The sequence below is a fragment of the Lontra canadensis genome, unplaced genomic scaffold (assembly GCF_010015895.1).
Source record: "Lontra canadensis isolate GAN:19392208 unplaced genomic scaffold, GSC_riverotter_1.0 scaffold65, whole genome shotgun sequence".
NCBI classification, from domain to species: Eukaryota; Metazoa; Chordata; class Mammalia; order Carnivora; family Mustelidae; genus Lontra; species Lontra canadensis.
This window is the reverse complement of record NW_022631059.1, coordinates 9364386-9390046: the sequence shown is the minus strand read 5'-3', so window position 1 is coordinate 9390046 and position 25661 is coordinate 9364386. Positions and strand designations below refer to the sequence as shown.

Here is a 25661-nt window from a genome sequence, read left to right as displayed (position 1 = left end):
ATCCAGCCCAATTTTGGTTTTAGGTACTCTTACTTCTAAAGTAGTTTCATTATACTTCTCCCCTCCACTACCTCCTTGGGTGTGTGGTCATCAAAGCCCGGCGACCCGCACTATTGGAGATCTGAGGCTTACGCCGAGATCCCCCCGGTCCTTTTCTGGGCCGAGGGCAGGCAGGGCAGAGGGAGAAAAAAGTTCACCCAGAACTAGGAGGTTATCACTCAACCGCGGGGGTGTGGGAGAGGGAGGGAGAGGAGACCGAGTGGGAACGGAGGTTATCTTAATCTGAAGGCAAGATAATCAGAAGGGAAGCGCCTTAGAGATGCAGATTCCGCCCCCCCCACCTCGCCCCAGAAATTCCAGTGGGGGCGGTGCCTCAGGGTAGACTGAGGAATTTAGCAAGTTCACGAAGCTGCGTACCTGCGGGCTGTTCAGAAACCGAGGCTCGGCTGCCCACAGGGTGAGAAATACTGCCCTCAGGGTTTAGGGTAATTCGGGGCCCCCGGGCGTCACCCGGATCACCTCCACCAGCCCCCTGACGGCCAGGTCAGCCCGCAAAGTCCGACCGTGGCACACTCCTCCCTCCCTAGCCTCATTTAAAGTTAAAGGGAAGTCCTCACCTGGAGCCCTTAGCCCCCCTCCCCCAGGCTGCAGCCTCGCAGACGTCCCCGGCCTCGGCACTTGCCGTTCCAAACGCCTGGAATGTTTCCCACCACCACCGCCGCCCCCCCTCCCCCCCGCCCCGGCATCTCCAAGCCTTTCCTCCAGAACCTTCGGGATTTTTACTCAGTGATACCCACCTCCGCGAGGCCCTCCCTGGACGATGCATTCGAAATGCCCCCTCCCCCCTTGCCGCATCTCTCCCTTCCCAGCTTGGGGAGGTTTTGCTCCCACCGCTCATCACCCCTAGCGCACCTTACGCCTCCCCCTGCTGTCTCGAGGGCCGTTTTTCTCGACCCCACTCAGCCATAAACTCGAGAGGAACCCGAATTCTGTCTGCTTGCTCATCGCCGTTGCCCTCTCCCCAGCACCTAGCTCCAGCGCCCGGCGGAAACTCAGACGTTGTCCCCCCGCTCGGACGCGGGTCTCCGAACGCCCACCTTCCAGGCGCGCCGCCCCAGGCCAGCACCAAGGAGGTCGGGGACCCGGGCGCCGGCGCGCCGCGAAGAGGGCCCTCGGAAGGGGTCTCGGAGCATCCTCCCAGCGTGTTTGGGTGAAAAACCGCGATTTACCAGCGTTTGCGGGGAGCGGCACAGTTTATCCGAAGAGGGAGAATTTACAAGGAGGTGTAACTTACAAAGGCGCTGGGCGAGGGCGCCGAGGGCTCAGCCCCAGCACTCGAGGTGGAGGTGGAGGCTTCCCCCGCCCTTCCACGCCCGGAGCCCCGCACCCGCGCGGGTCCCCGCCCCCCCCCGAGCGTCCGAGAAACTGCCGGCAGCGGCCAGGCGGGGCGTCCGCGGCGCTACTCACCCGGGACCCCCGCCACCCGGGGGCCAGCCTCGGCGAACTCGCGGCGCACGGGCTGCGGCTCCTTGGAGTTGAGGTGCTGAGGCTTGGCCTGCTTGCGCCGCGACATGGCGAGAAGAGCGCGGCCCCCGGCGAGTCGCTGCGAGTGGCCTGCCTCCCACAACCGCTTCCCGGAGTTCGGAAATAACACCCCCCCTCCCCCGGCTGGAGCGCGCATGTCCTGGCAATTCGGCTCCCCAGCCGAGCGGGGCGATTTATCAAGAACCCTGACGGCTGATTGGCCCGGAGCCAAGACCTCGGGGGTCCGGGGGAAGAGTGGTGCGCGCCCCTGCAGCCCACACCACCTGAGAGCTCGTTAGGAATGCAGACTCTCGGGCTCCACCCCAGACCCGCTGAATCAGAATCTGCATTTTAACAAGCTCCCCAGGTGATTCGCAGACACATTAAAGTTTGAGAAACCGTGTCTGCATTTTAACGAGATCCCCAGGTGATTCGTTTGCCCATTAAAATTTCAGAAAGCACAGCTCGCCTCCAACTTTCATGTGCGCTCGATTCACTGGGGATCTCGTTAAAATGCAGATTCTGACTCAGTGGGTCTGGGGTGGGGCCTGAGCTTCGGTATTTCTAACGAGCTCCCAGGCGATGCCACTGCCGGGGCTGCGGCACAGGCAGTGTTTTTAGATTCTGACTTAATTAGTCTGGGCCGAAACCTGGGCATTGGTGTTTTTTTTTTTTTTTTTTTTTTTAAAGCTCCCCAGGTTATTCTGATGTGTAGCCAAGGTTGAGAAGCAAGACCTCCACCATCTTCGTATTTGAAATTTAAATGAGGCCAGAGAGTCTCCAACCGCAGATGAACCACTTTGCTGAAGAGCGCATTAAAAACGCAGATTCCGAAAGTTCTGGCTTCAGGCGGCAGAGCCCAGAAATCTGTATTTCTATAAGGCGCCCCCAAACCGCACCCCATCCCTCGCGCCACACGCACCGGAGCTTCGCGGCCAACAGGGGCGTGGGCCCGCCCAGCAGGTGACTGAGGCGTGGTCCTGGGGGGAGGTGGTTGAGCTAATTGGCGTTCATGCTCAGACTGGCTGGTACCTTGATGAGACGCGAGGGGGACCTTCCTTGCACCAGGTGAACGACATCCAACAGGGAACAAGGAAGCCACCTACATCCCTCAGGTGTTTACTTTCTACAAACCGGGGAGTTGCTTAAGGCCGGGCTATGCCCTAAGCTTATCCAAACCTGCGAATCACGTGGGGGCCCTTACTAGAAAAGACCCAGGTTCCGGTCTGAATCCTTGAGGGTCAGAGGCCTGAGTCCGTGTTTCTAACAGTGTCCTTGCTGACCTTTGACCTGTGGCTTGGGCGGCCCCTTGGGGTTCAACAGCCGCTATAACTTGCCTTTTGCGGGGCTACCGTTAGCATATGCTAGGGCAAGGCCTGCGAGAAGACAATTTTTACATTTTTCCAAAAACTCAGCTGTTTTTCTCCAACTTCCATTTCACATGGTGTATGGATTTTAGGGATGGTTGTGTAATGCCTGGTGATGTCACTTAAGGTTAAATTATTTAATTATATATTTATGTATTTACTGACTTTTTAGAAAAGTACTCCCTACCCCACAACGTTGAGCTTGAACTCAGCCCCGGGAGATCAAGAGCCGCAGGCTCTACCCACTGAGCCAGCTAAGTGGCCCCAGGTTAAATTTTAGAGCCCCCCCCCCCTTTCTTGTTGTTCTTATTTTTTTTTAATTTTTTAAGATTTTATTTATTTGATAGAGAAATCATAAGTAGGCAGAGAGGCAGGCAGAGAAAGAGGGGGAAGCAGGCTCCCTGCTGAGCAGAGAGCTCCATCTCAGGACACTGAGATCATGACCTGAGCCGAAGGCAGAGGCTTAACCCACTGAGCCACCCAGGAGCCCCTCTTGTTGTTTTTAAAGAAACTTTTAAACTTTTCTTCGGGATGTGCGTGTAAGCTACACATATACACAAAGCCATTTGAAAACATAGGTCTGCGCTTATGTTTATCCTGTCTTGTGGAAAGTCTCACGAGGATACTGGATAAGCTGGAACAGTGGGTGCCTCTGGGGAAGCGAACCCAGCCAGAAGGACGGGAGATATCTGATATCCCTTTATACCGCCCGAGGTGCGTACGTGTGTCTATATACTTGATAGTTATATAGCGTTTTGTCAGCTCAGGTGCACACAGTTGGATTAACCCTTGGTACATGACACCTGGTCATTACTGATCCGTTGCTGGCTATGTCTGTTTGCTTGTTTGCTCCCAGTTTTCTTAGGATCCAATAAATACCGGGGAACCCACCTCCCAAAGCTGGGAGCATACACATAACCTACGTCTCTCTCCTACAGCCATCCGCCTAAAAACCCCACATACTTCACTCCTTTGCTTCATCTTTTCAGCAAGCCCTTTTGCACCTACATGTAATCTTCAAAAACACAATTTTAGGAGCACCTGGGTGGCTCAGTCAGTTAAGCGTCTGCCTTAGGCTCAGGTCATGATTCCAGGATTCTGGGATGGAGCCCCACATGGGGCTCCCTGCTCTGCAGGGAGCCTGCTTCTCTTCGTCTGCTGTTCCCCCTGCTTGTACGCTCTGTCTCAAATAAATAAATAAAATCTTTTAAAAAACCCCAAAAGACAAAACACAATTTTAATTTTTAAAGAGCTTTAAAAGGGTATGTAATTTTCTAGGAATCCCCCCTCATTTATTATATTGCTAAAATCATCCAAATTGCTGTCACTGTCTTTCGTCTGACTGATGTGTTATAGTCTATGGTGTGAAAATAGTAGTTTATTCATCTGTCCTCCTGTCGATGGGCGCCTGAATTGTATCCCGGTCTTTCTGAATCATGTGGGTATGATCTATGATCCTCCTAAAAAGTGTCAGAGGTTAAGTGAATGTACACATTTTTGGATTGTAGGTGACTGTTTAAGAGATTACACCAAAGTGGTGGCACCTATGTACATTCCCACCAGCAAAGTAAGAAATACTGTGGGGCCACATCCTTTCCTATACTCGGTATTATCAGATGTCTTAATATACAGATGTCGAATTAATATACAATGATTAATACACAATTAATATACAATGACATTTCACTATGGTCTTGATTTGCATTTTCCCTGTATGTATGTCTTCAGCAAAAAACAAACCAAAAATTGCTTTTCACAAAAGTAAGGACAGCGGGGCGCCTGGGTGGCTCAGTGGGTTAAGCCTCTGCCTTAGGCTCAGGTCGTGATCTCAGGGTCCTGGGATTGAGCCCTGCATCGGGCTCTCTGCTCAGCAGGGAACCTGCTTCCCTTCCTCTCTCTGACTGCCTCTCTGCACACTTGTGATCTCTATCTTTCAAATAAATAAATAAAATCTTAAAAAAAAAAAAATATATATATATATATATAGGGGTGCCTGGCTGGCTCAGTTGGTAGAGAATGAGCCCCTTGATCTAGGGGCTATGAATTCAAGCCCCACACTGGGCATAGAGCTTACTTAAAAAAAAAAAAAGGAAATATATATAATATATAAAAGTTATTTTATATATTACATGTAATATATAAAAATTATTTTAGATATAAAAATTATTATATATTACATGTAATATATAAAATATATAAAAATTATTTTATATATTATATTATATATATGTGACTCATAGATTAGAGATCTAAGTGAAAGAAGGGTATCATTCATTGGCGATGATAAGTCACGATTTTCCTCCAATCCCATTCACCAGTTACACAAGTTGACGGTTTTTTGAAATCCAGCTTGTAAATTTTCATCTTCCCTGATAATCAACCTGGGGCTTTTGCCAATTAAACTGAAGAGGAGGCATTACTAACATCTTTAACAGATGGATTTCAGATGCACTGTATTTGGACAGTGTTTAAACAGATCAGAAAATTCTGTTGCTAAGTTTAAACATGCAGAATGAGGTTTTTCCAGGTGCCTCCTTTTCATTGTCCTTCAGCAACAAAATCACAGAGCAAGGAAAACCATGGCCAAACATGCTTTTCAAAATATTTTCACCACAGGATGTTTCTCTAGAAATGAGTTACTTTCTCATTCTTTCTATATCATCTTCATCCTGATTTTTTAAAAAGATTTTATTTATCCATTTAGAGAGAGAGAGAGAGAGCACGAGCTTGAGAGGGGAGAAGGTCAAAGGAGAAGCAGACTCCCTGCAGAGCCGGTAGCCTGATGTGGGACTTGATCCTGGGACTAAGGGATCATGACCTGAGCCAAAGGCAGTTGCTTTACCAACTGAGCCACCCAGGTACCCCTGATTTTTTTTTTTTTAAGGTTTTATTTATTTATTTGACAGACAGAGATCACAAGTAGGCAGAGAGGCAGGCAGAGAGAGAGGAGGAAGCAGGCTCTCTGCCGAGCAGAGACCCCGATGCGGGGCTCGATCCCAGGACTCTGGGATCATGACCTGAGCCGAAGGCAGAGGCCCAACCCACTGAGCCACCCAGGCGCCCCTTTTTTTTAATGCTTAGTAGGTAGTCCCTTTCAAGAGAAGGTCAGATTTTCAACACTTGTCCCTTTTTAAAGGAAAAATGGAAACTCTCTGTAATTTTGATAACTCAAGTCTTTTGCCAAGAGATACATGGTGCACCACTGAATTATACAAGATTCTCCTTATCCCTCTAGATCTCTTTATAAAGCATTTAATTGAAGATTGAAGATTGATTAAAGACTGAGAGGCAGTAAAATGTAAATAACATATACTCTGGGGCCAGTGTGAGTTGGAATCCTGGCTTTGTGACCGTGTGGCCTTGGGAAAGCTGCTGTGTACTCCCGTTTTGTCATCAATAAATGGCAGTGCTAATATGGCTAGGACGGTTACAGGAATGAACAGATTTTCTCTATGCAGAGGACAAAGCAATGTCTAGTGCCAAGGCTCTACTCTTTAAGTGTCAACCATGACTATTTATAATAACAGAGCACATGTATTAGTTTACTATAATAGTTACCATGTATACTAATAGCTCACACTCATTCAGAATTGGTGGTTCCAGTTAACTAGGCACAGATATTGTTGTCCATGGAAATAAATTGGAAGCAAACAACCCCGTGTTGATTTCACCCAACCCTTCTGAGTTGCAGATTTTCTTTGCCTTCATGCCAGTTTCAGGATACCGTATTATTTTTTTAGAGAGAGCATGAGTCCGGGGGTGGGGAGGGGAGTTGGGGAGGGGTGAGGAAGAGAAAGAATCTTAGGCAGGCTCCACAGTGCAGAGCCCGACGTGGGGCTCGATCTCACAACCTTGAGATCATGACCCGAGCAGAAATCAAGAGGTGGATGCTTAACCGATTGAGTCATCCAGGAGCCCCAATATATGTATATTAAGTGAGGAATTCAAAGGGACTCATTGAATATTGCTCAAGTAATGGCTTTCTTCTTTAAGAGAAAAAGGCATTGCTCATCTGACCTCTGTCCTTTCTGCTTTCTCCGCTATGGATATAGGAATGAATGAATGAATAAATGTTTATCCAGGTATAAATGACTCCCAGAGAGGGTGTAAAGTCTTCTTTCTCTGCCAGGAATTTATTTCTTCAGCTGGTAGTTTTTTGAGTTCACACTATTGCCTGGCTCTGTACCAGGTGTGCAGTACAGATTGATAATGCGAGACAGACAAGACCCAGCCGGGCAGCCAGAGAACGAATGAAGAAATGAATGAGTGAGGGCATGAGCTCATTTCAGATAAGGATGGATCAATCAAGATGACATGGGGTGATGTGAACAGAGAGTGACCGGGTGGTACAGAGGAGGGTAGCCGAGTTTGGGTAGAAGTGACATTTGAGCTAAAACCTGATGTAATAGGCAGCCATGGGAAGAGCCAGAGAGAGGGCATTTCTGGAGGAGGTAACGAGCAAAGGCTCTAAGAAGCTCAGCTCTGGCATGTTTGAAGCAAAGTAAGAAGCATCAGTGACCAGTTGGTTCCCAGAAAAAAAAAAAAAGGCTTGTAAAAAGTTGAAAAAAAAAAGTCTGAGCTCACTTACGATGAAAGAAATGCAAGTTAAAATAAATTGAAATACCCTTTTTATCTTGTCTGAACAGGGAAGATGAAACACACCCATATTAGCGAAAAAGCACATAATGCTATGCTCTGACTACTCCTTCCCACCCCGCGCTTCTCACACTGACTGCTCATGAGAATCACCTGGGGACCTTGTTAAATGCAGATTCTGACTCCAGCGTGTCTCAAAATTTAACATGAGCGTCCGATCACCTGGGGACCTTGTTAAGGTGCGGATTGTGATTTCACTGCCTCTCAGACCTTCTTCATGTGTGGAAGAATGACCTGGTGATGTTGTTAAAAGCAGATTCTGGGCAACCAAACTATGAAGAGGTATTCAGCCTTACTAACTATGAGGGAATGAATATTAAATAACCATAAATTCCTCTCTTTCCACTCTTATCAGATCAATAAAAATTAAGAATGCTGGTAACATCTACGGTTAGCAAGCGCGCAGGGAGTTTGGTCTCCTAATGCATTGCCGGTGGGAGTGCGAGTGTTTACAGCCACGGCAGGGGGCAATTCAGCAATCCCCTCTTAAATGTGCCCTGCCAGTGATCTATCAATTCTGCTTTCCATCTGTGCTCTAGGGAAACATCTGTCCATGCGCACAAGGGAGCGCGTCCAAGGATGTCTGTGGCGACAGCACTGTCAAGGTAAACATAACAAAACAAAACAAAACACCATTGAGTAATAGGCTAACAGCCCAACAACAGGGGACTGGCCAGGTTAAACTGTGGTTTAGCCATACCGTGGACTACCAGGCAGCAAACAAAAGCAATCGTTCAGACTTATGTACACATGCACGGTTAGAGCTCCAGGTACACTGCACTGAAGAAAAACCAAGTTCCACACGGTCAGAATTAAACACCTACTCAAATCCATATAGGCTTTCGATGGTAAAAGTGAAAATCCAGAAAATAAAAGGTGCTGGAAGGATACACACTGGCTGTGTGTTGAGCAAGATGGCGGCCGGGTAGTGGCTTGACGGAGGAAGGACTGGAGAGCCTGGAAGTGTCTGTGTAAGAAGACGTGATCCTCAGTGTTATCTCCTTTTTTTAAAAAAAGGAATGAATTCCCATACTGCTTGACAGTTAATAAGTTAAATAGTTAAAAAAAGCAATAATTAACTCAATTATGGTTCTGTCATACAATGGAATACATTCTGTATGACCATTACGAGAATAATGTATTTCCTTGTGCACTAATGTTCTTCAAGATACGTTAAGTGAGGGGCGCCTGGGTGGCTCAGTGGGCTAAGCCTCTGCCTTCGGCTCAGGTCATGATCTCAGGGTCCTGGGATGGAGCCCCAACTTGTGCGCTCAGCTCAGTGGGGAACCTGCTTTCCCCCACCCTGCCCCCTGCCTGCCTCTCTGCCTACTTGTGATCTCTCTCTCTGTCAAATAAATAAATAAAATCTTTTTAAAAAATGTTAAGCGAAATATTCAAAGGAAAGAACGGTATACAAACTATGTTATTGTGGTTATGTATGTTTCACATGCATACATACATACATACACACAATAGCGTAGTAAAAACATACATATATAACAGCATCTCCCTATGAAATTAAACACACACAGACACACACAGGCACACAGATATACAGACACACGTGAATGCAGAGGAGATGGGGGACTGGTAATATGAATTATTCCTGGGGACAGGACAGAAGTTGTCTGAATGACACCTTGATAAACACTTTTTGGCACTCTCTTAAGTTAAAAAGTTTCAAATCATAAAATTTGGCACACCCCCAATAGTGTATAAAACCCAAATGTGCAATTTATGGTCTAAAACAAACACCCTTGTAACCACCAACAACTTAAGGTCTAGAATATTCTTAGTACCAAAGCAACTCTTCGCATGTTCCCATCCATTAGGTTCTCCTGCCTTTTGCCACCTTCTTCCACTAGCTCGAATTTTGTGTAATTCTTACTTAAAAACAGTTTGGTCACTGTGCATCAATGATATTTCAATTAAAAAACAACAAAAGTAGTTTTGTCTCCTAAATAATGTTGCTTAGTTTTGCCGCTTTTGGAACCGCATGGTTCATATTCCTTCCATCGCTTCTTTAAGTTTGCGAGACGCACCCTGGTGTTGTAGGTAGCTGCCGCGGGTTTTCACTCTCGCATAAGCTCCACACGAATTTACCACATTTTATACCTTCACTGCCAAAGGGTAGTTTCCATTTTGGTAATTATGAGCAACATCGCTGTGAACATTCCTACACAGCTTCCGTGGTTCTTGTGAATAAGCTGCTTTACGCCCAGAATCTGCTTTTTAACAAGACCCCTCGCCCCCCCTGCCACCCCGACTCTCGTGTGCAATAAGTGTGAGATGGTAAGTGTGAGACGAGCAGTGCGTGGGGGAGGAGGACCAGACGGGTCATAGCACAGGCTCACCCCCAACTTTCCCTCCAACTCTCCTAGGGACTCCCCAAACTATTTTCTGATGTGACCGTATCAACTTAGGTTCCCATCAGCGTCTGTGACTTTTTTAAAACGAGAATGGAAACAAAAAAGAAAAAAGGAACTCGTTAAAAAGTCACTAGGGCACGGTCTTCATTGAAAATGTTAATAACCACTACCCCATCTTCACTTCCTCTTCTTTCCTTTCTGCTCCCACACCCCAGCCCCTCCCCTTCCCGGATTAGAATATGAAACGCTGAGATGAATTCCTGGAGGATACTGTGTGGGCGACAGAACGGATCAGCGCCCTTTATTTATAGAGAAAACAGCCTCCCGTCCACCTGCTGGCTCCTACAGGTCTGGTGGTTCCCGAACTCTGAAGGAATGTGGTACCAGAAGAAGGAACCGAGCTTCTAGACCTGGGGGAGGGTGTGGCAGAACTGGGCTTGTCCGTTGTCTTCCCTCGTCCTAGGAAACGTGAATTTTCGATCCCTTTATGACAACGCCGGAATCACCCGGACCAACTGTCACCCGCGGGTTCTTTGAGGGTTTCTGTGTCTTGGGCCACACAGTCTCCCTGACTCTGACATTGTCTATTAGGGCTTTTGCTCTGGGGCCATTCATCTGTTTGGCAAACATGATGGGTTCCATCTAGTCGTGAGGTCGCTCACCTCTAGGAGTGCAACAGCAAGCAAGCCTTGAAGGAAGTCACAGAGGGACGAGGAGGGAGCATAAGACAAGAGGCAGGTATAACACACCGTATGGGAAAGGGTCGCATGGCGGTCGGGGAAAGCTTCCTGCCGCAGGCGGGGTCGTAACCCCGGATGGATGGGACCAGTAGGTCTTGGGCCGCTGGAGAAGTGAGGCGAAGAGGGTTTCAGGCAGAAGGGACCGCTTGTGTCCCAGGAGGTAAAGGGATGGCCCTTTTGAGGACCCTCAGTCTGGCTGGAGGTGGGCTGGTAATGCTGGCAGGAAGGCAGGGGAGGCATGGGAAGGGGATGCAAGGGTCTTGTATGGCAGGCAGGACCCCTTCAACACTTTCCTGCTTCTCCTTTCCCCTCTATCCCTGTTCAACCACAGACACATCCAGAGGCAGATCCCAGACTTGGTCTGACAAAGGTGAAGGTTACCTCCCCTCTCCTCACCTGAGAAACAGCAACACTGGCCAGGAAATGATTCTGACAGTGAGAACAGTGGACACTCACAGACGCTCGCCCCATGCTGGGGGCTGGGTTAGAACACATTCTTCGTGGATCTCACCAGAGTCCCGCTCGCCACACACGCGTGCTTTGAGCAAGTCTCTTAACCTCTGGAGCCTCAAACTGTAAAACGAGGATAATAATCCTACCTACCTTAGCTGGTTTGCCTGAGCATTGAAAGGGAATGTGGGGCACCTGGGTGGCTCAGTCCATTAAGCGACCGACTCTTGGTTTTAGCTCAAGTCTTGATCTCAGGGTCATGAGATCGAGCCCTGTGTTGGGCTCCGTGCCGAGCGTGGGGCCTGCTTGAGATTCTCTCTCCCTGTCCTTCTGACCCTCCAACCCCCTTCTCAGAAGCTCCTTCCCTCTAAAAACTAAATAAATAAATAAAACGAATAAAAAGATAAAATAATAAAAGGGAATGTATTAAAGGGATCGACAAATAGTAAATAATGAAGACTGTCACTGATAATCACTATTGAGTCGTCCACCTACTCCCATGACACTACACTAATTTTGAAAACTGTGAACTGTAATAACAGTTATTTATAAATGTGATCGACTTTAATACCCACGTCGTGCTGGGCATGCTGGGGCTGCATCCGTGAAACAGAGAGAAGGGGGCTGTGTTTGGAACACTCGGTGTTCAGCCGTACTATAACGCAGACGTCGTGTGATCCTGTGTTTAGTTAGGCTAGTGCTTTGAGATTTTTTAACAGAGACCAAATAAAAGTGACAGATAAAACAGGAGGTTATTTCTGGTGGATGGAGCTCCAAGAGATCACCCAGGAACCCAACTCCTAGCTTCTTCCTGTACTGTCCCCTGGAGCGTCTCTCTCAAGGCGAGCACCCACACCTGGGATCTGGTCCACGGGAAGGAGCAAAGAGCGAGAGGAAGGCAAGCAGCTACCTTTGATAGAGTGACCCAGAGAGGGTGTGTGTGGCACTTCTTGGTTGCGTCCCCTTGGCCAGACTTCAGTCACGTGGTCCCATGTAGCTGCAAGGGAGTCTGCGACTGTGGCTTCTAACAGGGTGGCTGTGTGCCCGACCAACCCCTGGCGGGCTTCTGGGAACTGACCCTCCCGCGACACAGGCACAGTCACAAAATGACCCCTCGGCAAGATTACTCACTGCAGCTCCCGGACAGTGCAAAAGCCAGGACACACCCCAAGTGTCTGTCTACAGGTCACTTGCTGGATAAACTGTGGTAAAGCCACATAATGACATACTATGTAAAAGGAAAAGAAGAATGAGGAATCTATATACTCATATGGTAAGATTTGCTGAATATATTAAGTGAAAAAAGCAAGGGAAGCAAAAGGGTAGGGGATAGTGGAGGAGTATATTCCTATTTGCTTATGTTTGTATAAAGAGACCCCGGAAGGCTAGAGCGTAGCAATGGCTGCTAGCGCACCCCCCGTATCCCCTCCCCTTGTCACCTTGGTGCCCGCCAGACTGGTTTCTGGCTCTCAGTACCTGCATTATTTTCCTGAGGGTTTTCTCTGTTGGTCAGCGTCCCCTTTGCCCACCTGTGCAGGAGCCTGAAAGACACGGGCTGGTCATCTCTTCCTGCCACCTCAAGAGTGGCTCTCAATCAGCAAATGCTGGGCGCGGGTGAATAAATACCTCAGCTCCCTTGCCCCACAGTGTCTAACTCCGAGGCATCAGTTCTTTTCTGCCTCCCAGGGGCTCCCAGCAGGAGTCAGGGCCAGATGCCCGGGGTGGTGACTGTGCTGGTAACACACTCCGTATCAGCTCTTTCTCTCCTGTCTCTCTTCTCTACCCATCCCATTATGGTCCTCTCCGGGGATCACCTCCCAAAGAAGCTACTTGCTCTCTAATCCTTGTCTCAGGGTCTGCTACTGGGGACACCCCAGTAAGAGCAAAAGAAAACCAAAAAGAAAGAAGAATTAGGAAAGAAAGAACGAAAGGAAGGAAGGAAGGAAGGAAGGAAGGAAGGGAGGAAAGCAGTTACCCGTACAGACCAGGAAGGGAACTCCACAGGCTGGGAGAGAGACATCTCAATGTATACCATCCTAAATTGTTTTGTTTTGCTATTTGGATATTGTGAACGCGTGAATTACTCATGAAAGCGCTCGTAAAAACATCAGTGATTCTAGTCTTAAAAGGAACACATTGGTTGCTGGGGTAGAGTGAGTGGGTTTTGGCGGAGCCCTACTCCTGCCACACTCACTTCTGGGGGATGTCAAACCACTTCCCATATTGGAAAGGTGTGAGGCCCCCCAGCTGCTCTCTCCCTGCTCTGTTAGGGGCATGAGTCCCAGGCTGCAGATGGAACGGGGAAGTTGGATGGGATGGTGAATCTTGGCATTGCCTGATTGGTGGTGAACCTATGACTTTGGACCTCAGTTTTACCACCTAAGAAGTCGACACAGTAAATATCCATGCTGCTTTCCTCTCAAAGTTGTAAGGAAAATACTGGATCTGGTAAAGTTCACCCATAAGAAGTCTGCATGCCTGGGGTGCCTGGGTGGCTCAATGGGTTAAAGCCTCTGCCTTCAGCTCTGGTCATGATCCCAGGGTCCTGGAATCGAGACCCGCATCGGGCTCTGCTCAGCGGGGAGCCTGCTTCCCTTTCTTTCTCTCTGCCTCCCTCTCTGCCCACTTGTGATCTCTGTCTGTCAAATAAATAAATAAAATCCTAAAAAAAAAAAATGCATGCCTACAAGCTTATGGATGCTAAATCAATCAATCAATCAATCAATCAACCAATCAATATGATAAATATATTTAACTTGAGGGGCTGGGCTTATAAAAAGTGTACAAAGAACTAAAATATGTGATGTTTTCACCAGAGACACTCATTGAGGAATAAGGCAACCTAAAGAATATTCAGAAATATCTAAGACAGAACTGGTCAAGTCATAGCTCTACAGCTTGGAACAAATGGTTCCAATATAAGTTTTTAAATTTTTTTAGATTTTATTTATATGAGAGAGAGAGAGAGCACATGCCTGGTGGGGGGGAGGGAAGGAGGGAGAGGCAGACTCCCTGATGAGTGGGGAGCCCCACATGAGGCTTGACCCCAGGGCCCCAGGATCATCACTGAGCCACCAGGTGCCCCCAAGTGATTTACTATTTCTGGGCCTTAGTTTTCTCGTTTGTAAAAAGAGCATTATTGCATTGTCCACTGTTTAGGGCCGCTGTAACATGCTCGGCAGAGTGGGAGCAGAACAGTCAATGAAAAATGACTCTTTCTATCAATTACTAGTGATACCCCAGGCTTCCTTTGACTCAGTTTCTGTCATGGAGGGTCTAATAATCAGGCGTGTAGGCTTGCAAGTAACAAAACACCCTTCCTTTTTTTTCCCTTATGAAAAAAATAATAATTTGTGCCCAAGAACGCAAGGTTAGGAGCACGTTTTCATTTCAGCTCTGGCTTCGTCCAGGGGCTCCAACATCCTGCCGGCTTGGTCCTGCTGGGCTCCTGTCAGCACAGCTGTGTTGCGCGTCAGCCTGCTCTCAGGCCCCTCTCTTAGGGGCAGGGCAGCTTCTGACCCTGCTCCCGGGGAGCCCCGCTTCCCCATGTCCTTGCTCTTGACTAATCCCCTCCACCTTGGCTAGACGTAGACTCACTTCAGCCCTGGTGAGGCTTGGTTGCCTTGTCTTGGGTCTTAGGCCCATCCTCTTGACCAGGAGATGACAAACTATGGCCTAAATCGGGCCGCTGCCTGTTTCTGAAAACAGGTTTTGTGGGAACACGGGCTCCTTTGCCAATGTTTATTGTCTAGGGCTGCTTTTATGCTAGAACCGTAACAGAGACTGGATGGCCCCCTACCCCTGAAATCTTTACTATCAAAGATTTCTGTTGAAATCAGCAACCATTTCTGTTGCTTTAGGAAGATTTTGCTGACCCTTGCATTGGCCCCGTGTCTTTGACCAAGGTCAGGGAGTACTTGGGCTGGCCAAACATGGGACCATGCCCTCCCCTCATGAAGGGAGTGTGTCGGCCCCATTTGGAGCATACGGGCTGGAGGTGGGAGCAGAGTTAATCCCCAAGGATCATCCAGGAGATGCACAGGGAAGGAGGTAGTTAGAGGGAGCAGAGGCTCAAGGCCTCCGCAGTGAAGCTTTATGGTTCTGTATGACAACGTGACCCTTCTTCTTTTGGGGAGCTAGTTGTGGTGGGATGGCAGGGTTGGGGGAGGACATCGAGAAGATATGACCACTGGTTGATCTGTGAGCTGGACCCCAGCAACTGGAGGCTCCTTACTCTCTCCCCAATCCTTGAAATATGGGTTCTGCTTGCCTTCCCGGCTCCCAGAAGCTGCCCCAAGGACATAGCCTTGAGATAGTGATGTGGTGCTTAGACCATCTGGGTGGTACATGACTGAACCAGTTATGGCCTCTATGTAGATTTTTAAGGGGCACCTAGGTGGTGCAGTTGGTTAAGTGTCTGATTCTTGGTTTCATCTGAGGTTGTGATCTCAGGGTCAGAAGACCAAGTCCTGGGCTCCACGCTAAGTGTGGAGGTGGCTTAAGACTGTCTCTCCTTCTGGCCATCCCCACCTCTCATAAATAAATCAATCTTTAAAAAAATTTAAAAAATTAAGCCTTTAAGATTCAGCAGGACGGTGCGGACATCTGTTCATCTTGCGGCTGTTTCCCAAGACAAGTGTCATGTGTAAGCTCCCTTGCTTACTAAACCTACCATCTGCCAGTCTGGAGTGGCCTGACTCTTTCTTCCAGTACGGAGCCGGTTTCCGATGACTCCCAGGAAGCTCCCCAAGAGGTCTTGAACCAACAGCTAGTTGTAGAAAGCTACCAATGGTCAGCGGGCAGGATGGGCTAGTCCTAGCTCACTGAGTTCCCCAGACCACAGAGCTGCTCTAGCACTGGGCACGTGCCTCAGTGGAGAACCATTCCTGGACTATTTCTATACCAGAGCAGAGAAATCCCTCTGGGTTGGTTGAATTGGGATGGGGTTAAGTTGGAGTTGCCTGTGACCATATCCTTCTGCCATGCACAGAAAACCCGTCTGCAGGGGCAAAGAATAAAGCCAAGCAAAGATCTGCCACGATGGGCATGATCATGAAAGACACACACAAGACCACCTCCCTGCCATAGGTCCCCAGGTCTCCAGGTCCTCGGAGCAGCTCTGACCCCTGTGTTTCTCAGGTTCTGGAAACTACCTAGTGTCTGTCCCAGAAGTGTTCTTACTTCTGCTAGTTTTTGTGTGTTTCCTGTTGCTGGTAACCAAAAGTGTCGACGATATCTGATCAAGCTGTTGAGAAAGACCAGGGAGGGACTCCCCTCGCCTGGAATCAGGAAAACCCAAAAAGCCTAGGGAGAAGCCTAAGGGTATGTCAAAGATACAGAATAGAGGACGAGGTGCAGAGTCGAGAAAAGAAAATGAAACAAAGGGATAAATGTGGGATATCTGAGTCTCATCTATGGCAGAGCAAATACTTAAGAATTCCCAGAACTGATAAACTAGTTCTGGCTTCTGATCTCCTGACGTCTGGTGGCCAAGCTTTCACTGCAGATACTTCCCACATTTTTGTTGTCACCTGAGTCTTACAAGCATTTAAGCCTTGGATTAAAAGTACCTCTAAGAAGGAACTAGTTTTGAGGCACCTGGGTGGCTCAGTTAGTTAAGCGTCTTCCTTCAGCTCAGATCATGATCTCAGGGTCCTGGGGTCGAGCCCCGCATTAGGCTCTGTGCAGTGCCTGCTTTCTCTCCCTTTCTCTCTGTGCCTCCCTCCACTTGCGGGCTTGAGCTCTCTCTCTAAAATAAATAAACCTAAAAAAAAAAAAAAAAAAAAAGAACGAACTAGTTTAGAGGTGCCTGGCTAGCTCAGTTGGTAGAGGCTATGATTCCTGATCTTGGGGTTGTGGGTTCCAGCCCCACACTGGGGGTAGAGATGACTTTAAAAACATAAAGTCTTAAAAAAAAAAAAAAAAAAGGGAATGAACTAGTCACACATGAGCTGATATGGAATGATTTCTGAATCTTAAGCCCCGGATGGTGGCGTGAAACTATTCCAAACTGTCAGGGTGCTTGCTGTGTTGAGAAAGTGCCTGGCACATAGTAGGTGCTTAATAAACTTTGTGGAAAAAGTCCTGAAAGATATATCGTTAAATGGAAGAAAAAGAGAAAAGAGAAGACACTATGTAGATTAAAGGTCCATCTTAGTTAATTAACAAAGAAAAGAAACAAAATCTATATATACAAGCGTGGGTAAGCACATAATTGCTTTTGGGGAAGGGAGTTGAGAATCTGGTGTGGGAAGGAGAAGAATTTTCCATTAGATACCACATTGAAATGTTTCAATTTTTCTATTCTGTGCATGTATTAATTCTTCAGTGAAAAATTTACCATAATGGAAAGATATTCGATAAAGCAACTATAGTGGCATGGTGATTGAATCTTCATGCAAAGAATATGGGTGTTTACCAGGAAATTCTTTCAACTTTGCTGTACGTTTGAAAATTTTTACCAAAAAATTATTGGGACTTGTTTACTTTAAAAAGTTCTCCCTTATGATGAAATCAAAGGCCAGCCCTGAAGCTGGTTCCCATGTAGCTCTCAGAAGGGAGGACAGTTCCCTTGGCAGTGGGTGGAGGGCTCTTTCTGCATAAAAACACCAAGGTTTACACTACTAGAGTGAAAACATCTGAGTTGGATTAGGGCAAGGGCTGAGTCTACAGCAAGGACTTCTATGTTGGTATGGCCTCAAATTCTGTCCACTGGAGCCCTCCGTTTTGTTCGGTGACAAGAGATCCAATCAAAGCTTCTCTCTCTGGGAACACTGGGTTTTGTTGGTGATACCTAACAGAAACCACTGGCCATTTGAACCAGAACAGGAACTTATGGGCAGCACGTGAGTCAGCCAAGTGGCTCAAGGAGCACAGAGAGCCCAGCTCAGGTAATGGGCAGAGAGGGAGGCTGGCCAACCAAGTGTCACCATGAAGGACATACCCATACTGGGGGACGATCTGCTTTGGATGGTGTAGGGAGACAACTCTGGTACTGATGCCGGGAAACTCTAAGCTGCACCCCACTCTCCCCAGACCCCTTGCTGCCACCATCACACACTGCTCAGGCCTCTGCTGAAATGCTCTCACTGTGAATGAACTTGGATCTGACCCGTGGTTTGTGCTGCTTGCTCACACTTGGGCCGGAGCATCTGACTGGCCAAGCCCACGTCACGTGCTTGTCCTCCGGCTGCAAGGAAGTGGTGGGAGTAGCTGATGTTCACCAGCTTGTACAATGGCAGGCAGGACACTGCCCTCCACCCAGGTGAGCACAATGACATCCCCTCCGCACAGGAAGGAGGTGGCTCCCAAGCAGCCCTACTAATGATGACTGTGAGCCCTTGATGGCTTCACTAAGGATGTGTACGCACTGAGAAGGCAGATCATTAGTGTTGCTATTGCATGTGGCTACACCAAGTGACTGCCTACTATGTGTCAGGTACTCAACGTGTATTGCTTAATGTAATCCTATTTTACAAGGCTCTAAAATAGGGGTACCATTATTTTTTGCGCTAAAGCAAAAGAAACTGAGGTTCAGAGAGGTTAAGGTCACTTGCTGGGTTGTATCTCTGAGAAGATGCAGAACTGGGATTGGAACCCAATTCTTTCTGACTCCAGGACCCCTGTTCTTGACCAGTGCCCTCTACTGCCAGCTGTTCCAGTCCTCCATGGGCCTGCTGAGCAAGCCAGGCAGGAGAGGTCTCTGAATGACTTCCTCACTCACCTCCTCATTTTCTCAACTCACTTCCGTTGAAAGTGATTTTCAAGTAGTATTGTAGGGGAAACATCATTTCATTCATTCAAATAATTACCGAATACTGGATACGGCAATTCCATAGGTAATAGTAAGCTGAAGGTTTCACTCATAGTCTGCTGTATTGGTCAGCTTTTGCTGTGTAACAACCAACCTCAAAATCTCAGTGGCTTTCTGCAACGACTATCTACTTTCTTTTTTATAGGTCTAGAAGTTCACTGTGGCTCTGCTGGGTTTGGCTCTAGGCTGAGGGTTGGCTTGAGGTCAGTTCCATTGGTCCGTTCATTTCTCCTTGGGTTATCAGCCACATGGGCATGTTCTTCTCATGACAAGGTCTCAAGGTCGCTTGAGAACAAGAGGATAAGGCACACCATATAGGCACATTGAAAGCCCCTCTTCCCATCAGGTCCACGAGAATTCCATTAGCCAAAGCAAAAAACATGGCTTTTCCCAGAATCAGTGGGGTAGGGAAACGCATTCTACCCACCATGGTGCCAATGGACAAGGGAAGATACCTATAATCCCGGACTAGGGAGGGAGTGTCGAGTTGGAAACGACAATCTAGCACAGCTGTTAACATTGAAAACAGGAATCCAGTCATGAGGTGAAGATTGATGAAGACTGATAGATACATTACGCTACTCATTTTGAAAGCGCTAGGCTGAAAACCCAAACACTGATAAGCATTGTGGCATGGGACTTGTTCTTTTTCTTGGAAAACTATCCTGTGGGATGTGGCACTCTCCTCTTTGCCTTGGGTTGTAATGCTGCATTCCACCGCTAGGGTGAAGCACTAGCCATTATTTTACAGCTTCTGGCTTCCATCCGGCAGCAACAGCAGGTAGAAGCTGATTGACACCTGCTTTCCCAGCATTGTTAATCAATAGTGTCTCTTCGCTCCCAGAGGTGTCCCAGTTTGGATGAGGAACTATATGACCATCTTATTTTTATGTTATAAATGGGGCACTCTTTTCTCCTGAAATCAACTTCCCAGGCGCCTAACACACCCCGAGGAACACCAATCTTCCCCCCCCCCCCCGCCACCATCTTCCCTTCTGGAAAAATGCTCCAATTACAAATGACCTCTCTCCCTCCAGACCTGCGTGTGTTCCCGTCCACCTTGGAATGCTCATCCCCCATTGCTTGGTTCCTGCTTTTCAGCCGTGCCTCCTACGCATCACTGACTTTGCACTAGCAGCCTTCCCTGGGCGGTCCAAATCTGGGTCACACAGCTTCCTCGTCGTGCTTCCGGGGCCCCCGCTAGAGCCCTCAGGTGCTGTGGTAAATATGTATTTGCCTGTCTGCCTTACTTGACTGTGAGCTCCCAGAGGGCAAGGACCCTGACGGCCTTGCGACACCAACACCCTATGTACGCCCCTTTGGACATTGGTATTTGCTGAATGAATGCAACTGCTGTCATTGGTTTAATGAGGATTACAATATACATCAGATACGCACAAAATGTAGAGAATAATTCTCTCATCAACTTCACGGTCTACCTGCTGCTCTTTCCTGCTCTCCCTTCTCCAGCCACATCAATCTCAAACACCACAGGCACATTTCTCTTTTAGGGTTTTTCCACTGGCTTTTCCCTCTGGAATTCTCTTCCTCTTGATATCCGCATGGCTCCCTTCCTTGCTCTCTCCCTCATTCTAGGCTTTGTTCCACTCTTAACTCATCAGGGAGGCCTTCCATGACCACCCTATTTAAAACCTTAAGCCCCATTCCCTTACCAAATTCCCCCTAGTGCACTCGTTACCTCCTGACACTATAACACATGTATGTGCTCTGTTTATTGTGTGTTGTCTGTTTCCCCATTCTGGAAGGCAGATTCCACAAGGGCAAGGATCATTCTCTGCTCAGTGATAACCCCCATGTTTCCAAAAATGCAGGCGGCACATAGTAAATGCTCAAAAAACACATATCGAACGAGTGAATGAGTTCAATGAACATTTACTGAGCGCTTTCTTCTGGGGGGTTAGAGACCCCCAAACCCACAATTTTGGTAGAGGAAATAATGGCACACTGGACAATAAACCGCTTCAAGTCAGGGGCTCAGTCATATGACCTGGCGTCCTCCTAGCCCCTTGGGCCTGTTACTAGTTCTACACATGTTCCCGGAATGATCCTACCAATGAACTGCCAGTATCATAACAGTTGCTGGTTCCAGAACATTCGCTCTATAGTCTCCCTCGGTCCAATAACTAAACAACACCCAGTTCCACCTTCGGAAATCAGTGAATTAAGTCTCAGGGGAAGGACAGTACTGGAAAAATATAGCCCAAGGGAAACGACCGTCCCCATGGCTCAAGAACCACAAAATCAGCATTAAAAACTTAACTACTGGGGCACCTGGGATGGCACAGTCAGTTAAGCATCTGACTCTTGGTTTTAGCTCAGGTCATGATCTCAGAGTCGTGAGTTCGAGCCCCATGGTGGGCTCTGCGCTGCGCTGATCAGTGCAGAATCTGCCTTTATCTCCCTCTGCCCCTGCCCCCACTCTCTTTCTCTCTCAAAAATAAACAAATCCTTAAAAAACAAAAACCAAAAAACTTCCTAAATTAATTCTTTATAAAATATTATAGTTAATTTTTAAAAAGGAAAGAGATTGATTTAAGGAAGAAGAGACACAACTACCATTTTGCTTATAATTTTTCTGTCCAGAAAGTCTTAACTCTCCCAAGAAACCATGTTTTAAAAATACAAATAAGTAGATCTTTGTTAAAACAAGTAAATATGATACACGTACAGACAGATGCATTTCCTGGGGGCTAAGTGATGCTAATTTGTGCTGGAAGAAATGTCAGGACCTTCCTCTGGTCCATTCTTGATTTTTTTGGGAGTTGGTTGTAGGAGGCAGCAGTTAAATATTTAGCAAGTACCCAGCTCATGGTAAGTGCTCAAAGGATGTTAGCTTAGTAAGAGAACCGAGTAGTTCCTTGGCCAGGCACCTCTACCCTTCTTCCTCACCTGAAAGAAAAATGTGCCATTTCCCTGCCATGTCCTACTATTTTCATGTTGGCCACTGGGCTAGAATCTACTGCTTTGTCTTTATGTTCACGCAGAGATGGATGGATGTGCTCTGTTCTTTACTGGATTTCCAACATGGGATTCTGGCTCCAGAATAAGATCTTAATCACCGTATGATTCAAATCAAATCAAGTCAAATCAAGTAGCTGTGTGACCCAGGGCCAGCTGCTTACCCATTCCATTGCTCAGCCTCATCAGCCACCAAATGGTGGTGGTAATAATACCTCCTTTAGGGGGCGCTGCTGGGGATGGTCATTGGGTTAGTGTGACTGACACAGAGTAATTGCTCAATATGTAGTGGGTATTATCATAAAAATTCCCAAATAATTCTAAAAATTGGATGATGTTATAATATATTGATATCTTAAAAACTAGGACAAAACTAGGACAAAAACTAGGACACACTAGACCAAATTTCCATCCAACTGGTGAACAGATAAACAAAAATGTGGTCTGTCCATTCAGTGAAATACTATACGGCCATGAAAAGGAACGGAGCACTACACATGCTACAATGTGGATGAACCTCGAAAACATTACGTTGAGTAAGAGAAATCAGTCACAAAAGATCCCATACGGTTTGATTCTAATTATGTGAAATGCCCAGAATAGGCAAAAGCTAGAGACAGAAAACAGATCTGTGGTTGCCAGAGGCTAAGAAGACGGAGGAATAGGGGGTGTTTGCCAATGGGGACAGGGTTTCTTCCTGGTGTGTTGACAATGTTCTGCAATTAGATGCTGTTAATGGTTGCACAACTTAGTGAATGTACTAAAAATTATTAAATTATACAGTTGAAAGGGTGAATTTTTATAGTATATGAATGATATCTTTTTAAAAAATATTTTATTTATTTGACAGACAGAGATCACAAGTAGGCAGAGAGGCAGGCAGAAGGAGAGAGGGGGAAGCTGGGTCCCTGCTGAGCAGAGAGCCTGATGTGGGGGGCTCTATCCCAGGACCCTGAGATCATGACCTGAGCTGAAGACAGAGGCTTAACCCATTGAGCTACCCAGGTGCCCCTATATAAATGATATCTTAAGAACTTTTGTAAACAGATCATCTAAGCAGAAGATCAAGAAGGAAGCAAGGGCTTTGACTGACACACTGGACCAGACGGAATTAACAGATATATTCAGAGCATTTCCTCCTAAAACAATAGAACACACATTTTTCTCGAGTGCACGTGGAACACTCTCCAGACAGATCATATACTGGGTCACAAATCAGGTCTCAACAGGTACAACAAGACTGAGATTATGCCCTCTAAGGGCATAAGGGCATTTTTAGACCACAATCCTATAAAACTTGAAGTCAACCGTAAGAAAAAATTTGGAAGGACCACATGTACATGGAGGTTAAAGTGCATCCTACTAAAGAACGAGTGGGCAACCCAGGAAATTAAAGAAGAATTAAAAAAATACATGGAAGCAGAAGAAAATGAAAACATATTCAGAACCTTTGGGATGCAGCAAAGGTGGTCCTAAGAGGGAGTATATAGCAAAATAGGCCTTCTGCCAGGAGCAAGAAAAGTCTCAAATACACATCCTAACCTTACACCTCAAGGGGCAGAAAAAGAAGAGCAAATAAAGCCTCAATACAGAAGGAGAAGAGAAATAATAAAGACTAGAGCAGAAATCAATGACACAGAAATAAAAAAAAACCCAGTAGAACAGATCAACAAAACTAGGAGCTGGTTCTTCGAAAGAATTAACAAGATTGATACACCCCTGGCCAGACTAATCAAAAAGAAAAGCAAAAGGACCCAAATAAATAAAATCATGAATGGAAGAGAAGAGATGCCAACCAACACCGAATAAATACAAGTAATTATAAGAGAATATTATGAGCAATTATATGCCAACAAATTAGCAATCTGGAAGAAATCGATGCATTCCTAGAAATATATAAACTACCAAAACTGAAAGAGGAAGAAATAGAAAACATGAACAGACCAATAACCGGCAAACAAATTGAATTGGGATTCAAGAATCTCCCAACTTGAGTGCTGGGGTGGCTTAGTTGGTTAAGTGTCTACCTTTATTTAGCTCAGGTCGTGATCTCAGGGTCTTGGGATCAAGTCCCACATCGAGCTCCCTGCGGAGTGCTTCTCCCTCTGCCTCTGCCTCTCTCTCTGTCTCTCATGAAATAAATAAATAAAATATCTTAAAAAAATAAAAAAATATCTCCCAACAAAAGAGGGTCCAGGGCCAGATGGCTTCCCAGTGGAATTCTGCCAAACATTTAAAGAAGAAATAATACCTATTTTTCTGAAACTGTTTAAAAAAAATAGAAATGGAAGGGAAACTTCCAGACTTATTCTGAGACCAGCATTACCTTGATCCCAAAACCAAACACCCCACTTAAAAAGGACAATTACAGAGCAATATCCCTGATGAACATGGATGCAAAAATTCTTACCAAGATATTAGCTAACAGGATCCAACAGTACATTAAAAGGATTATTCATCACTATCAAGTGGGATTTACTCCTGGGCCGCAAGGGGGGTTTATCATCCACAAATCAATCAATGTGCTACACCACATTAATAAAAGAAAGGATAAGAACCATATGATCCTCTCAACAGATGCAGAAAAAGCATTTGATAAAATACAGCACTCTTTCTTGGTAAAACTTTCTGCTGTGTAGGGAGAGAGGGAACATACCTCAATATCATAAAAGCCATATACAAAAAACCCACAGCAAATATCATTTTTAACGGGGCGGGGGGAAGCTTTCGCCCTAAGGTCAGGAGCAGGACAGAGATGTTCACTCTCACCACTGTTGTCCAACATAGTAACTGAAGTTCTAGCCTCAGCAATCAGACAACTGAAAAAAATAAAAGGCATCTGAATTGGTCAAACTTTCAGAAGAAGTTTGTCAAAGAAGTCAAACTTTTACTCTTTTCAGACAATATGAAAACCCAAAAGACTTCAACAAAAAATTGTTAGAACTGATACAGGAATTCAGCAAAGTTGCAGGATATAAAATCAATGCACAGAAGTCTGTTGCATCTCTATACACTAACAATGAGGCAGAAGAAAGAGAAATCAAAGAATCACTCCCATTTACAATGGCACCAAGCCCCATAAGACACTTAGGAATAAACCTAACCAAAGAGGTAAAAGATCTGTACTCTGAAAACTATAGAACACTTAAGAAAGGAATTGAGGAAGACACAAAGAAATAGAAGAACATTCCATGCTCATGGATTGGAAAAACAAATATTGTTAAAATGTCTATGCTACCTAAAGTAATCTACACATTCAATGCAATCCCTATCAAAATGCCATCAACATTTTTCATAGAGCTAGAACAAACAATCCTAAAATTTGTAGGGAACCAGGAAAGACCCAAATAGCCAAAGTGATATTGAAAAAGAAAACCAAGGGCACCTGGGTGGCTCAGTGGGTTAAGCTACTGCCTTCGGCTCAGGTCATGATCTCAGGGTCCTGGGATCGAGTCCCGCATCGGGCTCTCTGCTCAGCAAGGAGCCTGCTTCCCTTTCTCTCTCTCTCTCTCTCTCTCTCTGCCTTCCTCTCCATCTACTTGTGATCTCTCTCTGTCAAATAAATAAATAAAATCTTTAAAAAAAAAAAAAAAAGAAAAGAAAAAGAAAACCAAAACTGGTGGCATCACAATTCTGGACCTCAAGCTCTATTACAAAGCTGTAATCATCAAGACAGTACAGTACTGGCACAAAAACAGACACATAGATCAATGGAATAGAATAGAGACACCAGAAATGGACCCTCAACTCTGTGGTCAACACA

At 46.4% G+C, this 25661-nt stretch overlaps 1 protein-coding gene across 2 annotated transcripts in view; it reads right to left on the bottom strand.

Annotated features, from left to right (window-relative positions):
• The window catches only part of ZFP64 (ZFP64 zinc finger protein), an 87743-nt gene that overhangs the window by 17808 nt on the left and 44274 nt on the right, over positions 1-25661 (bottom strand). The window contains exon 1 of one of the 2 annotated variants that reach the window (XM_032878956.1): positions 1468-1617. The exons of the other annotated variant lie outside the window; for it this stretch is intronic. Within the exon in view, the coding sequence (XP_032734847.1) occupies positions 1468-1573 (106 nt within the window). The 5' untranslated portion in view covers positions 1574-1617. Of the gene's footprint in view, positions 1-1467; positions 1618-25661 lie in introns of those variants that run through there. 2 annotated transcript variants of the gene reach the window in all.